Genomic DNA, 16221 nt, shown 5'->3' with positions numbered 1-16221 from the left:
CGAAAACGAAAAAAAACACCGAATTTCGGCGAAATTCGACCGAAAAATTTAACCCTGAGACTCGTGGTTCTCCCCTCCCCTCCCCTCCCCTCCTAACGTCTGCGCAGCAGCCAGCCCTCTGTGCATGGTCTGGAAAAGCACTTTGGTAAAGGTAGGGCCCGTTTGGCGCCGCCAGCTTCGGCTTCGTCTGAAGCGGACACTGTTCATCATTGTGCAACACTGTTGAATCCTGTAGCGTGAAGCCAAAACCGGAGACGAGGTGGGAAAATGAACTAGCACAGCGGTGAACAGTGGTGAAGCTGGAAAAATGTAAGGTACTTAGTTCTCAAAAAATTTTATGCAGTATCTATCACATCGAATCTTTTAACACATGTATGGAGCATTAAATAGAGTTGAAAAAGATAACTAATTATGCAGTCTAACTAATTAGCACGGGATGAATTTTTAAATCTAATTAATTTATAATTAGATATTATTTGTCAAGTAATAATGAAATATATTACAGTCTCAAAACTTTTGGTGTTACCAAAACTTTTTCACCAACTAAATACACTCTAACTTTTGCAGCTTCGCTATAGTACGTAAACAGTACTTGCTACATTAGCTGAAGCCGAAGCAAGCCGTACCAAACGAGCCCGTAGTCTGGTCTGGCGGCCCCCTCTGATGCGTCCGGTGCTACGACCCGTGGTCCGTGGATGCTTCTGGCGACCGGGCTGGCTGCCATGGTACGCAGGTACGGTGCCTGTGCTGGATCCTGCCGCCCTGGTGAAGGACGCTCCCTCCCAGCGCTTCGGCCAGGCGGCCAGCTGCATGGAGAGCCTGCGCCAAATCCGGCCGCGCAGGCGGAGGCGATCAGCTTTGAGCTGGTGGATCGGCGAGGCCAGCTGTCCTGTTGCGACGGGCCTGGCTGGTCCGGTTGACCGGCTCTGCCGCCAACTCCTGTGGAGTTGGCCCCATTGACCACGGTCCAACTGCCCGGATACACCACACCCCCTTTGGCACCCATGCCGACTCGGGCGAGGAGGAAGGCGACGCAGCAGCTGGACATTGGCAAAGCCCACCTTGCCCAAGAGGAGCGAGCACCTGGCGAACCTGGCATCCTCCGATTTGATGTCGTTCAGGAGTCGGCGCCAGCGAACAGTGATTGTGATGCCAAGCGGGCTCGCAAGCACTTCTACACTGAGGAATTGGCCGAGTCCCACTTCGAGGGAGACCAAGCGCTGCCGGCAGAGGCTGGCCCTGGGGCAGCCTCGAGATAGTCGGTGCTTCTTGAATAGAGCAATCACACTTCTCTCCGGTGGAGAGTCGTGTAACATGTACCACTGTCCAGGCGAGATGCATGCCAGCAATGTTGTTGCAATGTTGTTTTCCTACTACGTACAGAGGGATCTTGGCTGGAATATGATGTGGTACAAGTTAACTGTGGGCCCCCAACTGGCCGTTTCTGTTTTGAGGGCTACCAGTACCACAAAATGTTCTGAACCAACATCTTTTGTAGGTCGGCTATTTCTCCCATCTGTTCAATTTCCGTTTGAGGTTTTCGTTCATAAACTTTTGTTAGGATGAGCCCTAATCCAACGAGGGTGAAAAAACTGTAACGACAACTTTATGCTTCACAAACATGGAATAATTGAAATAGTTTAACGGCTCACTCTGAGCACAGCTGACACTGCGAGCTTGTCATTTCACTGTTCCAGGATTCACCGATCACAAGCCGGCCAAAATGCCGATGAGTTCATGAGTTTCGAACACGAAACGATGAAGAACCGTCAATTTAGCAGTGAAAGTTAGCTTTCAGTTCAGAAAGGCAGATGCTCTACTGCAGCATCGAAAGAAAGAAAAGAAAATAGAACTACTAGCACATGACGTGGAGTCCTTGATTATTGTTTGTTTAGTTGCAAGGAAAGCTCGTGAACTAAACTTTCGCAGTATGAAATACATTTCTTCAGCGTCTTCTTATAGTTGCATCTCCATTGGACAGCTAGTTCCCATCTTTCCAGAGATCTCAGAATTCGAACCGGGAACTGACTGTTATCAGAACAGTCGAGCTCCAATCGATGGAAACGGAGGAACACAGCAAACTCCTGCTCAAAACCTGATTGCTTCAGGTCTGTCCTGCAGTTGGTACTATTCTGTATTTTGTGTAAGAAGACGAGCAGACTTTCATCGAATTCAACGGGAGTAGGTAATTGTTGCAAAGTTCCTTCACATTTGCTGATCAACCATTTCATAATCTCCATCTCGTTTTCAGTCGAAAGCATTGATCCAGAGTAAATCTGATGACTGACAGCCTTTCTACGGTTCACAGGAGTTGCCCACAGCCTTAATGCGCATAACAATGCGAATGAGGGTAGTCCATTTGGATGAATATACAACGAATCTCTTGGCCAAGTTCCGATTGAGCAAATATCCACATCTAATTGGATGAAAGTTTTCTCATTAGGGTTCTCACTCAAAAGAAAACCGTAGTGTTCAAGAAGTTCCAAGTTTGTGTATGTCCCGTAACCAAGTAGGACCTGTACAAAATGATATAAGTGTACAAAAACAGAGACATAAAAAGAACTTAAGTGTATAAAAAACAGACACAAAAAGAAAAAAATAAGCAGGATAATGTAATGTTGTATTGGGAAAAAAAGAAACAAACCTGCTCTCCCTTTTTATAATTTTTTCTGGCATACAAACAGTATGCATTAGAATCTTCATACCCACCATCTGTTAATCTCTCAGCTTCAGGTATATCATCTTCCTCAAATGAAGTATCATCAGGAGCAGCATAGTTGAACAAATCACCCACAGGGCATAGGCAACCAGCTTCATCCCATTCAATATGTAATGTGCGTGAAGACACCTAAATTAAGGAAAATGAAACTTCAGAAAACAAACAGGTACAGTATAAAGATATAGAGCTAAACAAACTAAATAGAATCATGAGTTAGTACGAATTTCGCATTGTAACTAAATCAACAGCCAGAGCTAGCAGACCAAATTTGAAGAACTGAGACAAACTGAGAAAAAAAAGCAACTATACCGTTGCAAATGCCCAGATCCAGGATTTAAACATCAAAAGCTTAGGTTTAAAATCCAATTCTTTCATCAGTGGTGTTGCATCTTCCCAGTCTGATTTTATGGCACTGGTAGCCTTTTGTGCAACCCAAATGGCATCATCAACCTGATAATATCAAAATCACTGGATGCATTGGAATGCATAGCCAAGGATAATGGAGAATAGAGAATTTGTTGATAGACTACCGAACTATACTTGGAGAGCTTCAACTTCAAAATCATTGAAGGTAGCCAAGACAGTGTAGTAGCTGGGCAGCTGAGACAGATAGGTATACCAGACAGAATTCCTCCCTTTCTCCACTTCAGCCAATAAGCACACGATCAATATCTGTAATAGAATTACAAAGAGAAGGTCAGTAAGCACTAAAAGGAATGCTGAAGAAGACGCAACAAGGAAAACAACAATGGTCTATAGTGGCACTTTAAAAGCAAAAACAGAAACACCAATATGACATACCATCAAATAAAATTGTGCAATTTGCCAGTAATTGAACCAGATGTTCTGATTTGCATTTAGTTTGATTTCATAAGCAAAAGGTATGCTATACGTTTGCAAAGTTGAGCATACCAACTGTATCTGATGTAACAACTGTATAGCACAAACACAAGCTGCATCCAAACTTGCCCCAAATTCATGGTGGCACTAATACAATTATGCTACAGCAATAATGTGCGCCCCAATCATAATCGCCACTTATCCCCAAATTCCTGGTAACACCAAGGACAGCTTCAACCGAGCATGTTCCCTCCGCATCCGTTGATGGAAGAAACCATGTACCTGCACGGCGGAGAGGTGGTGCCGGTGGGCGCTGACGAAGGCAGCGACCCGGGGGTCGTCGGCCACGACGCGGTCGCTTGTGAGCAGCGCGGCGCGGGGCACGCGCAGCACCAGCTCACCGCGCCGCAGGTCGCGCGCCGCCGCGAGGCTCCTCCTGCGGCGGAAGGCAGGCAAACGCGGTGAGGCGAGCGCTGGGAGACCAAAAAAACCGCGAGCGAATGGGAGGGGCCGGTGATTTACCCGCCGGCGTTGGGGAAGTCGGCGACGACGAGGGAGCGGCCGATGCAGGAGGACGGCGAAGAGGAGGAAGCGTCTGCGGAGGCAGAGGATGGGAACGGCGGAGGCGGCGAGTCGGAAACGCCAAGCTCGGCCGCCCACCGGAGGAGCGCCTCCATCGTCGGCGGCCGCCTTGGGTTTACGCTCTGTGTCCGTGGCGCAGGGGTTTACGCCATCACGGTTACGGGAAGCCGCCGCCTGAGACGTTCACTGGGAAATTCAGAAGTTTTGGGGAAATTCAGAAGTTCGTATGCCCATTTCTGTACTTTCTGTTTTACATTTAGAACCGTGTCGAAATTTTATCACCTAAAATTTACATTTAAAACTCGAAACTCCAATTCAAATCGTTATTAAAATCCAGTGCTAGTATCCACCGCTATCTTATTCTTACCTGACCGACCGCTGGGCGTCGTAACCGCACCTGACAAAGAAACGATGCAAGAGAACTTTTTTTTTGACTGGTTGCCACTACTTGCCTTAGGGGTGCACTAAGAGGATATTTTTCTTCGTTCTAAATTGTAGATCGTTTTTTTAGCAAATCTAGATATAATTTTTATCATGTATCAAGATATAATGTTTTATTTAGGTGCATGGCAAAATTTATGTATTTAGATTTATCAAAACAACCTACAATTTATAACGGAGGGAGTAGAAGATTGCTACATTGATCCATTCATGGTAAGCAATATTAATTCCAAGGGATGCAAAAAAAAAAGAAATTTTGAGTTAGACAAGTTCTTGCGGTAGTGCCTGCTCCAAATTTATTAAGAATAATTGTAGTACTTCACTACATTTTCACCCAACATTCACAAGACCATTGGTTTACCTAGGCCACAATGCTATAGTATCCGATAGTTTGCATACATGAACATTAATACAAATCTGTTGCTCTCTTTGTAGACATTGAGAAAATAGATCCTACAAACACAAGTGTTGGCGTGGTATCCAAGTCGGCACGCCTTGTCCAAATCAAACAGGCGACTTAGCGAGTGTTGCTCAAATGACAGGATCTTGTGAGTCTATCTACTGCTTCTAAATAACACGGCCTACCAACTGGATTTCACTTTCCACCAAACTAGACCAAACAAAATTCAACAACCTGTTTTCCAACTTCCAAGGGCCACAATGAACAGTAAGCTTTGATTTATAGGCAACACAGTTCTATGCTACATAATGTACAGATTGAACTCTCTTTTATTCTATGATAATATGGTATACACATATCACATGTACATACAACTTTCGCTACATCAGTGTGTGTTAGTTTGTACAATGAGGAAAGGGCAATCCCCTCCCAGCAGCTATACTGAGCTTCCATTGAAATATTTACTGAAAGCTTCCTCTTCCTTGCAATGCACCCACATGACCTTGTAGACCTCGATTAGCAGCTTTGGAAATCGGCTTGCGAAGTAGCGATCAAATCCCTCTGGCAGTGACCCAAGTATTGCCTGGATTCATATTGATTAATCCATTGCCTTATGAGAACAAAACAAAGCTAGACTCTACTGGCAGGCAAATCAATTTGTAGTATAAAACACAATTTATCTAAAAATTGCCAAAAAAAAATTGCATTTAACTTCTCTAAAATGCGAGGGAGACAAAAAAGGTGATGGTAGGGGTAGCCTAGTATCCTAATTCATACAAATCCCTGAAGCAGTGCCCATCTGTAATTAAAATACCAATGGAAAACTATGAAACTTATCAGGCTCAACATGGCTTTAGCTCCCATGCATGATGAATGTAGATGTCATCATACCATAATTAGGCATAACAGAACTAGTATTTCCTTACAATTGAACCTTGCACTCTACACATCCGCTTATGCAAAGCAAAGCATTTCTTGGCACAAAACAGGACGAGATGATAGACATGAAGAAATCAGAAATGCCAAAACCTAGTTAAAATGACATGTCAAAAACAGCTAATTCACCATAATCTGTTCAGTTAATCATCCTATAAAATTCTCTCTATTCATCAGCAAACTTCTTCCTAAGTTCCTATTGCATGGTCTTTGGCGTACAGTGGAGACGGTGAAATCTAGCCAAAACTATCAGGTAGTGCATGCAGCCTATCTAATTGGGTCAGCAACAAATCAATAATTTAACTGTATTCAATTATTCATACATCAAATGATAAAATCAAACACAATAACAAGTGCAACGCAACAAACCTTGAGGTCGTCTGAAAGTTCTCTGTAATGACCTGATTTATTTCTGATATACCTCAGAAGATCACGAGTGGACTCAAAGTTATATTTTCTATAACGACCCATGTCTGTAACCAAAGCAGCATCCAATTTATCTCCCCATTTTCCACCAAACGCCACAGGTCCTATGTTTTCCAGTGCATCTATGAGGTCAGTTTCACTGGTTTTTTCAATTCTGTCACTGGTATCCCTTAAAAACAAAAGGCGCAATTCAGGGCTCCAAAAGAGTGGGTGATGCATCACATATACTGCCGTTGGTCTGTTAATGTTATAAAAAGTTAGATCAGTCATCAAGAAGACAGATATATAACCTATGAAAATCGAGGAGACTTAGACTGTACAGGAACTTAGTTCTTACCTCATCTCTGGATTTGGATGCAACAATTGAGAAATAAGATGTACTGCTTCTGGTATGTAATCCACAACAAAGAGATCAAAGCGATTGTTTACAATGTTCATATCACGTTCATAGTACTCACCAAACGGATGCTTGCCTCTAGTGATACAATAAAAAATAAGGCAGCCCAAACTAAACAGATCCATTGCACGAGTTTGACGACCATGACAAAGCTGTTCTGGTGCTTGCCAGCCAGAGCTTCCGAATCCTGCAACATACTATCAAGGATTAAACCGCTAGCTAAGAACTGTGCTTAAGCAGTGTGATAAACAACATACAAGCCTCTGCAAAGGGAAACCTCCTTACCTGTGCCATGATGGCTAACAGAGGTCATGTCATCTTGCAGGCGCTTACTGATACCCATATCAGAAAGCTTTGCTCTAATAGGTCCTTCTACGCTTATTAAGACATTTTGAGGCTTCAAATCACGATGTATAATTCCCAAGTTGTGCAAATGCACAAGACCAGCAACCACATCTCTGCATAAGAGAAACCACAAAAAATTAGTGAAACTACAGGTATTACAGGTACGCACCAGAGGACGCCCCGCCCAGCATAACAATAGTGTTGGGACTCAACGAGGACAGCTTTATTAGATGGAAACGATGGCAGATTACAGAGGGCAACTTGAGCTGGATCCCCTTGCGTCAAGGAGATCTTTGCTCAATACATGCCTGCCTCTACTCCTACACGGTTTGGCTTATATGTTGCCAAACCCTACAGCCGACTCTAACAAACTGTAACAAACTAATCCTACTAATCCGGAGTCCCTGCTGACGACGCCTGTAACCAACTAGTCCTGATCCGGAGTCCCTGCTGACAACGCCAGCTCTTGCGCCTTCTTCGTCTTGCGACGTTGCCGCTGATATGTTTGGCCCACGTAAGCGTCCATAACACTTCCCCCCTCCTTCCGAAACAGCTCGTCCTCGAGCTGGAAGTCCGGATATGCTTCAGTAAAGTCTGGTACAGGCTCCCAAGTTGCATCAGACGCCGGCTGTCCAACCCACTGCACCCGAACTTGCCACACACCCCGCACCATACGAGCTTTATCAACTGAAGCTGGGGTAGGCAGCACCCTGCCATGGTGAATTGGTGGCAAAGGGACCATGGCACTGGGAGGATCGCCCACAAACTTCTTAAGAAACCCCACATGAAAGACATTGTGAATGTGAGCACGAGGAGGCAAAGCTAGCCGATAGGCCACAGGACCAACCTTAGCTTCCACTCGGAAGGGACCATAAAAGCGTGGTGCCAGCTTACCACCGCTTCTGTCCTTGATGGCTGCAGCAACTCGCTGGTGCAAACGAAGCCAAGCCCAATCACCCACCTCAAACGAAATGTCACGATGGTTGGCATCATAGGAATGCTTCATCAGATCCTGTGCGTGCAGAAGGCGTTCCTTGATTTCAGCCAAGAAAGTGTCACGGTCTTTCAGCTGTCTGTCCACGGCTGGTACTCTGGATTGCCCTTGCTCGTAGGGAACAATTGGCGGCGGCGCACGGCCATAGACGACCTCAAAAGGCGTAGCTCGGAGGGCCGTCTGAAAAGAGGTGTTATAACAATATTCAGCCCACGGTAGCCATCTGATCCAGCTCTTTGGCCTGTCCCCAGCGAGGCAACGGAGATAGACGCCCAGGATGCGATTAGTAACCTCGGACTGTCCATCCGTCTGCGGATGAAACACCGTGCTGAGCCTGAGTTTGACGCCGGCGAGGTTGAATAACTCAGACCAGAACGTACTGGTGAAGACTGGATCCCGGTCGCTCACAATGGAGCAAGGAATCCCATGGAGGCGCACGATGTTGTCGAAGAACGCCCGGGCAACGGAGACAGCAGTGTAGGGGTGGCTGAGCGCAATGAAATGCGCGTACTTGGAGAAGCGATCCACCACGGTGAGCACCAGAGATTTGCCACCGGCACGAGGAAACCCCTCCACAAAATCCATCGCGATGTCCGCCCAGACCGAGCTTGGCACTTCCAGCGGCTGCAGCAGGCCGGCCGGATGAAGGTGCTCAGTTTTGTTGCGCTGGCAGACCGCACAGCCCTTGATGTAGTCACGCACCAGCCGCGCAGCGTGTGGGTTGAAGAAGGACGCGCGCAGCCGATGCAAGGTCTTCTGGGCGCCCTCGTGGCCGACGCCGTGAGCCGTGTCGAGGAGCTGCGGCCACAGGGAGGACGACGATGGGACGAACACACGGCCGTTGTGCAAGACGAGGCCGTCAACGATGGACCAAGCCGCAGTGGACTTGCCGTTGGCGATCAGCTCCTTCGCAGTGATGATCTCCGGCAAGGACTCCGCCTCCTTGCGGAAGTCGTCGTAGAGGGTGAATGATGGCACGGACAAGGCGTGCACCGCGCCGGCGTCCTCATCGCGGCGAGAGAGAGCGTCGGCGACGACATTGGACCTGCCTGGCTGAAACTCCACTGAAAAATCATAGCCGAAAAGTTTGCTCACCCAAGTATGTTGCGGTATCGTGGACAAACGTTGGTCGAGGAGGAACTTGAGAGCGTAGTGGTCAGTGCGGACGATGAACGGACGCGCCCAGAGATACGGCCTCCAGAAGCGCACGGCTTTGACAAGGCCGATGAGCTCACGCTCATAAGCAGCAAGCTTGGCGTGCTGCGGAGCCACGGTACGGCTGTAGAAGGCGATGGGGCCGTTGTCCTGGTGGAGCACCGCGCCGAAGCCGCTGCCCGACGCGTCACAGTTGACGATGAAGCTCCTGGTGAAGTCCGGAAGCTGCAGGGCCGGCCCTGAGGTCAGCGCCAGTTTGAGAGCCTGGAACGCCTCATCCGCCACAGCCGTCCACCGGAATGCCGCCTTCTTGAGCAGCTGCGTGAGGGGGCGGGCTATGGTCCCGTAGTCGCGGATGAACTTCCGGTAGTACCCGGAAAGCCCCAGGAAGCCGCGGAGCGCACGGACCGTCGTGGGAGTCGGCCACGCCTGCACGGCCGCCACCTTGGCTGGGTCCATCGTGACGCCGTCGTGGGAGATGATGTGGCCGAGGTAAGACACCGACGATGTGCCGAACGTGCACTTGGATTGCTTGATGGTGAGATGGTTCGCGCGCAGAGTGTCGAACACCGCACGAACATGCTGCAGATGCTCTGCCCAAGACGAGCTATAGATGAGAATATCATCGAAGAAGACGAGCACGAACCGTCGCAGGAAGGGCCGGAGGACGTCGTTCATCAACGCCTGGAAGGTTGACGGCGCGTTGGTAAGGCCGAACGCCATGACCAAGAACTCGAAGTGGCCATGGTGCGTCCTGAATGCGGTCTTGGCGACATCGTCGGGGTGCATCAGAACCTGGTGGTAGCCGCTGCGGAGGTCCAACTTGGTGAAGAACCGCGCCCCACGAAGCTCATCGAGTAGCTCATCGATGACTGGGATGGGAAACTTGTCCTTCACCGTCTTGCTGTTGAGAGACCGGTAGTCCACGCAAAAACGCCAGGAGCCGTCCTTTTTGCGCACCAGGAGGACCGGCGAGGAGAACGGTGATGTGCTGTGCCTGATGATGCCTTGGCGGAGCATGTCGGCGCACTGCTTCTCGATCTCATCTTTCAGGAGCTGGGGGTAGCGATAGGGCCGGACAGCCACTGGCGGCGTGTTCGGCAGGAGGTGTATCCTATGATCGAACAACCGTGCCGGCGGCAACCCTGTTGGCTCGGTGAAGATGTCAGCAAACTCGGCAAGGAGGAGTTTCATGACGTCGACCGCAGATGTAGTGTAGACGTGGCCGCCGTGCCCGGCATCCAAGCCGCGCCAGTGAACGCGGTGGTCGATGTGCCAGAACGACATCGAGCGCCGCTCAAAGTCCCAGATGATCGGACCCAGTGTCCGCAGCCACTGGCATCCAAGGACCACCTGGTACCCCGAGAGCGGGATGATGTAGAAGTCGATGGCGAAGTGCTCATCGCCGATCTGGACGGGCAGCGCGGCGCAAAGGCCCTCGCAGGGGATGCGGTCGCCATTGGCCACGCCGATCGTCATGCCGGGGCGCGGGCGTGGTCGAAGGCCGAGGCGGCTTGCTGTGTCGGAGTCGATGAAGCAGTGGGTGGAGCCTGAGTCCACCAAGGCACGAACGTTGTGCTCCTGGAGGGTGAGGCCGAGATGCATCGTTATGGGCGACGCAAGCCCGGTCAGGGCGTTGAGGGAGATGTTGACGTCGTTGTCGTCCGCATTGTCGTCGACATCAATCTCACCATCAACCTCGAGTAGATAGATGCCCCTCATCGAGCATTGCTTCATGTGTTCCCGAGAGAACTTCTCTGGGCAGTAGAAGCACGTGCCTTCCTCACGGCGCTTGGTCATCTCCTCGGGCGAGAGACGGGCAAAGCGCGTGCCTGGCGCTGGGCGTGGCCGTGCTGCTGATGCTGGAGGTGGCATGGAACGCGTTGCTGACGAGGCCGCGGACGTTGGTGAAGGAGCCGGCTTTGCCAGGGGTGGGGGAGGCATCAGCCCTGGGCGGCTCCCGTGCGTGGTTCGTGTCGCAGTGGGCGCGCGGTCGTCGCTTGTGTCGCCGTCCCCCAGAGATAGCCTGCGTTCGAAGGCACGGGCCAGCCCCATGGCGTCCTCCAAGGTTGCTGGTCGCTGCAGCTCGACGTCCACCTGCAGCGGATTGCGTAGGCCGGACGTGAAGATGTTGATCTGCTGCTGTTCCGAGACGCCGTCGCAGCGAGCCAGTAGCTGCAGGAAGGCGTTCTGGTACTCGACGACGGAGCCCGTGCGCTTGAGGGAGATGAGCTCGCCGAAGGGGTTGCTGCGAGTAGGTGGACCGAAGCGCAGGTTAACGAGCTCGACGAATCGCGGCCAGGTGGGCACGCCTTGATTACGTTCGAGCCGATAATACCAAAGCTGTGCATCGCCTTCCATATAGAAGGAAGCCAGCCAGACCTTTTCATCATCCTCCGTGCGTGCCGCGCGGAAGAATTGCTCGCAGCGATGAAGCCACGAGATGGGATCGTCGGAGCCGTCGTATTTGGGGAAGCGAAGTTTGTGGCTGGCGACGTTACCGACGGTAGGTCGATGCTGGAACGGCGGCGGGGAGCCGTCACCGGGTCCAGTGCCGGAGTCTTTGCCAGAGTGGTCGCCGGACTCCAGCTTCTTGGTCTGCAAGTTGTTCACGGCGACGTGGAGGCGGCCCTGATCAACCTTGAACGTGGACAAGTCGCCTTCCAGACCGGAGACTTTGTCCAGGAGCTTGTCCAGGATCTTCTTGAGATCATCGATCGAGGAGTCGCCCATGACTGCGGATTGGGTGAGGGTGAGAATTGGGTGGGATTTTGGGTGGGATTTGTGGTGTGCGCAGGGGAAGAAATTGGCTCTGAATACCAAGATGTTGGGACTCAACGAGGACAGCTTTATTAGATGGAAACGATGGCAGATTACAGAGGGCAACTTGAGCTGGATCCCCTTGCGTCAAGGAGATCTTTGCTCAATACATGCCTGCCTCTACTCCTACACGGTTTGGCTTATATGTTGCCAAACCCTACAGCCGACTCTAACAAACTGTAACAAACTAATCCTACTAATCCGGAGTCCCTGCTGACGACGCCTGTAACCAACTAGTCCTGATCCGGAGTCCCTGCTGACAACGCCAGCTCTTGCGCCTTCTTCGTCTTGCGACGTTGCCGCTGATATGTTTGGCCCACGTAAGCGTCCATAACAATAGTATAAGAAGCCACACAATGATATTCCAAATAGAATTTAACAGAAACATTCTTGCACAATTCGTAGACAAGTCAACATGTTAGCAACTGTTGTGGCTTTTAATCAGAGCCTTTTATTTTGTATTGCTAATCATGAAGAGGACATTGTGTCCTCTGTTTTTAACTAATTGCAACATCTGTCTCAGAGGCAACACACACAAAAAAAAGTTGTAATACAGTCAGTAAAAACACCCATGACTATTTAGATTCCACGATAAGATCAGCGCACAGCACAAGACAAACTGCTGCAATTGTTTGAAAATTGAGCCTGATCCTTTTAAAAACATTTTATTTAACAAAATAAATGATGCTGAAATTATTACACATAGTATTACTGCAACATAAAACTTAATCAACATCACTAGCAGAAAGGGAGGCCAGTCCCATACCTCATCAGCTTCAGGAGTTGTGCCGAAGGAAGCCCATCCTGCGTCCACAATTCCACATCTATTCTCTTAACATTTGAAATCTTTGAATTGATGCTGATACTAACTTCATTGCTAGCAATGGAATCTCCAGACGACAAAGAGGAGTGTTTTTGGATTAGATCAGCCAAGCTGCAGTGGCACCTCTCAAGGGAGATATAAACAAAATCACTGTCATGGTCACAACCATAGAGTCTAACAATATTAGGATCCCGGTCAGATATAATAAGATTCTGAGTCTCCTTTTCAGCTATATCATTGTGGGAACGCAGCAGACGTTTCACAGCAACTTGACGACCACCATAAGATCCTTCAAAAACAACTGTACCATTGCTCCCTCTACCAATTTCTTTATTTGAGACATAGAGTTTACCAATCTGACGACCACTAAGGCCATCTGTGACCCCTTTATCTGTTAGTGCAGAATTTTCCCTAACTGGTGTATCAGTTGACCCACCAGTTTCACCGCTCTCCTTTTCACCAGTTTCATGGCCATTGACAAGCCCATCTTTCTTCCGTGTTTTTCTTCTCTTAGGAGTTCCCTCTGACCTGCCCCTAATGTCCACCGGTTTCTTGTCACGCATAAATGGCTTCATAAGCTGGATCACAAATTGCCTACATGACTTGCTTGCAGAGGTCAAGCTCAGCAGATAACCTATGACCAGAAATATGGGAAAAACAGGGAATAACCATCCATAGGTTTGATTTTGAGCTTCAGGATCAGGAGAGATGAAATGAGATTGAGCACCATCATAGGTTTGATTTTGAGCATCATCCAAGACAATGTTTGATTTGTCAGCAGTTTTTGGTAGCTTCTTTGAGGTTTTAAGCGGTTTCAGAGCATCAGTATCATCCCTGGAGATTATTAGGGTCCCATCTTTCAAGATAATTGCATTAGCATCTGAATCAGGTAAAGCAAGTGGCAAACCCTCAGTTCTAATGCACGGAATATCTCCTCGCAGGCAGGATGACTGATCAAGCATTTCAGGGTGGTTGTATTTCACATAGTAGTTTGCAGTGAAAGTAGTTCTTGTCCAATTAAATAAATGCTTGCCAAGATCTGATGCACTGAGAGAATAGTCAGTTCTCACAACCACTATGATATTATCACTGTCATCACTAGTGCGAGCATTTAACTTGGATGGTGCTCCTTCAATCCCTGGTCCTTCTAATTCATTCAAGGCAGCTGGAATGCTGCGCTTGTAAATAATCTCACCACTGTCAGCATCAACTACAAAAACAGTTGAAGCCTTTGATCCAACAGTAACAACAGAATCCCGAATGTATGGACTTCTGGCAACAAATTCCTCCAGTTTCCACGGAAGCCTCTGCAGGAATAGAGGCAAGGGTGAGAAACAAATATCTGTACCAGGAAAATTTCAGATAAGCACTGTGACTGAGAAAAACATACCACATTGTTGCCATTATAAACTTCCCAAAGTTCAGTCCCATTCCCGTTCATGTCCTCATTTCCGTTCAAAGGATATATGAGGTAATTTAGACCAGACTCCGCAGTGGTGATTTGATCTGAAAGCGGAGGACCTGTGGAGATCTCCCACAGAGGAGAATGTGATGACCGGTCCACAAGCTGAATTGTCCCGTTGTCGTAAAACTGAAGCACAGAGCTGTTCACAGAGACAAGCAAAATTACTTCCAGTCAATCAATCAGACCCGTCAACAAAACATAACTCCCATGCTTCCTTCCACTCCAGCGACCCCAAAATCATGCCAATAATCACCCAAAGATCTGTAAGGAACCCTCAGTCCCACAACTACTATGGTGCAGAAAGAAGTGACTACATTACAAGAAACATAATCGGCAAGACTTGCTCCATTGCAGCACGGAACAAGAAGAGCCCCAGGACCCTTCTACTTTTGACAGATAAACCAAGAAGGCCCCTTGACTACAAGAAACCTCATGTTATTAGGTATTAGCTACATTTCGTTTGCCGAAATAGTCCAAAAGGTCGAGTGCAGGGACGACAGCTCCGCCAAGAAGCTGCAACCGCGCAGAGCCAAACCCACACCACCGCCACAAACGGGAACAGGGGAGGGGGACCAGGGGACTCACCGGGGTTCGGCCTCCGCCTCGCCGCTCACCGCGCGGGCCGGCTCGTGGCGCCTGGGCTGCGGCAGGACGAAGAGCTCCCGGAGAGACTGCTTCTTGGGCGCCGCCGGGGCGACGATCCCGGTGGAGCTCGCCCCCGCGGCGGCGATCTCCGTGGAGCCCGATGCCGCCGCCCCATCGTGCTCCGGAACAGCTCCTCCGGGAAGCGCGAGGCGGGGCGGGGGCGCGGGGAGCGCGGGGGGTGGGGGCAGGAGGAGCGCGGCGCCGCCGTCGTCCACGCGGAAGGCGAGCCCCGCGAGGAGGACGAGCGGGACGAGGACCCGGCGGAGCGACCTCATCGCCGGCGTCGGCGGGGCATGCTAGGGCTTGCCCGGCGGAGAGGTCGGGTCCGGATCTGGCCGGAGTTGGACTCTGGGGGATGATGAGATTGCTTCGCGAGGAAGGGGCGAAAGAGGGGAAGGAGGCTTCTCGAAGCGGTTCGTTTTTTTTTTCTTCTTTTCTGTGGCGCCGGTTGCGAGTCAAAGCGATGGGTTTGCGAGCACGAGGAAGAATAGTGGCGGCGGCGGCGGCGGCGGCGGCAGAGGATCTGCTGCGCCGGTGTACTACGCGCTTTGCCATCAACGAGCCGTGTAACTGTGGGGAGAAATTGGATTTACGCAAGTACTCTTCAAAATTTCAAACAATATCTATAAGCAAACTAAAAGCTCTATTCAAAATTCGCGCTATCGCTGCACTAGTCAATTTAAATCTTTTTTTTTTGAAAAGATCAATTTAAATCTTCATATGACGGCAGTTAGCCATTCTAAACATTCATGATGTGACAGCAACCAAATAATCAATTTAAATCTTGAACTAACGGCAACGAATGATGCTTAAGAGTGGGATAATTTTTAGGTGGGATGGAGCCGACAACGATAGCACTAAAAGAGTGGATAAGAGCAAGATCATCTAAACAGGCTGTATGAATTGTCACATTACATTAATGGTGAGGTGGAAGAGAAAGCAGAGCAGAGAGAGAAGAAAAGTGAGCTCCAAACTTGCAGCCAGCTGACACACAGATTCTAATGTAAGGGATAAGGTAGGATCATATATTGATGATGGATCCTATATCAACAATGAATCATTATATGAGTTAGTTATTAGGCATGCTATAAGTGACCTGGCGCTATCAACAATGAATCATTATATGAGTTAGTTATTAGGCATGCTATAAGTGAGGTGGCGCTAGTACAAGACTAGTAGCAGGCCAAATTATAAACTTTGCTCCAACATGGATCAAAAAACATGGACGGTGGT

General features: G+C 49.1%; 2 protein-coding genes across 4 annotated transcripts; both read right to left on the bottom strand.

Moving 5' to 3' along the window:
- Positions 1-1630: 1630 nt before the first annotated feature.
- LOC120687549 (protein SET DOMAIN GROUP 40-like) lies at positions 1631-4318 on the bottom strand. Of its 2 annotated transcripts, none has more exons than XM_039969565.1 (6): positions 4082-4318; positions 3842-3995; positions 3260-3391; positions 3029-3169; positions 2645-2848; positions 1631-2516 (listed from the first exon to the last, which is right to left on the bottom strand). In XM_039969565.1, exons 1-6 carry the CDS (start codon positions 4234-4236, stop codon positions 1881-1883), a joined length of 1422 nt encoding a protein of 473 aa, XP_039825499.1. In that variant the 5' UTR covers positions 4237-4318; the 3' UTR covers positions 1631-1880. The 2 variants fall into 2 exon arrangements, 1 of the variants encoding a protein (XP_039825499.1); XR_005680783.1 differs by having other exon boundaries at positions 1637-2516; positions 3250-3391; positions 4082-4278.
- An 889-nt stretch (positions 4319-5207) lies between these two features.
- Positions 5208-15490, bottom strand: LOC120687531 (serine/threonine-protein kinase/endoribonuclease IRE1-like). 2 transcript variants are annotated; one of them, XM_039969549.1, is made up of 7 exons: positions 14929-15490; positions 14269-14482; positions 12822-14185; positions 7027-7199; positions 6682-6928; positions 6288-6582; positions 5208-5565 (listed from the first exon to the last, which is right to left on the bottom strand). In XM_039969549.1, exons 1-7 carry the CDS (start codon positions 15261-15263, stop codon positions 5419-5421), a joined length of 2775 nt encoding a protein of 924 aa, XP_039825483.1. In that variant the 5' UTR covers positions 15264-15490; the 3' UTR covers positions 5208-5418. The 2 variants fall into 2 exon arrangements, with proteins under 2 accessions (XP_039825483.1, XP_039825489.1); XM_039969555.1 differs by having other exon boundaries at positions 14272-14482; positions 14929-15481.
- Between the last annotated feature and the right edge of the window lie 731 nt (positions 15491-16221).

The sequence above is a fragment of the Panicum virgatum genome, chromosome 2K (assembly GCF_016808335.1).
Source record: "Panicum virgatum strain AP13 chromosome 2K, P.virgatum_v5, whole genome shotgun sequence".
Classification (NCBI taxonomy): Eukaryota; Viridiplantae; Streptophyta; class Magnoliopsida; order Poales; family Poaceae; genus Panicum; species Panicum virgatum.
Note: the sequence above shows the minus strand (reverse complement) of the source record. Positions and strands in the feature narration are given on the sequence as shown.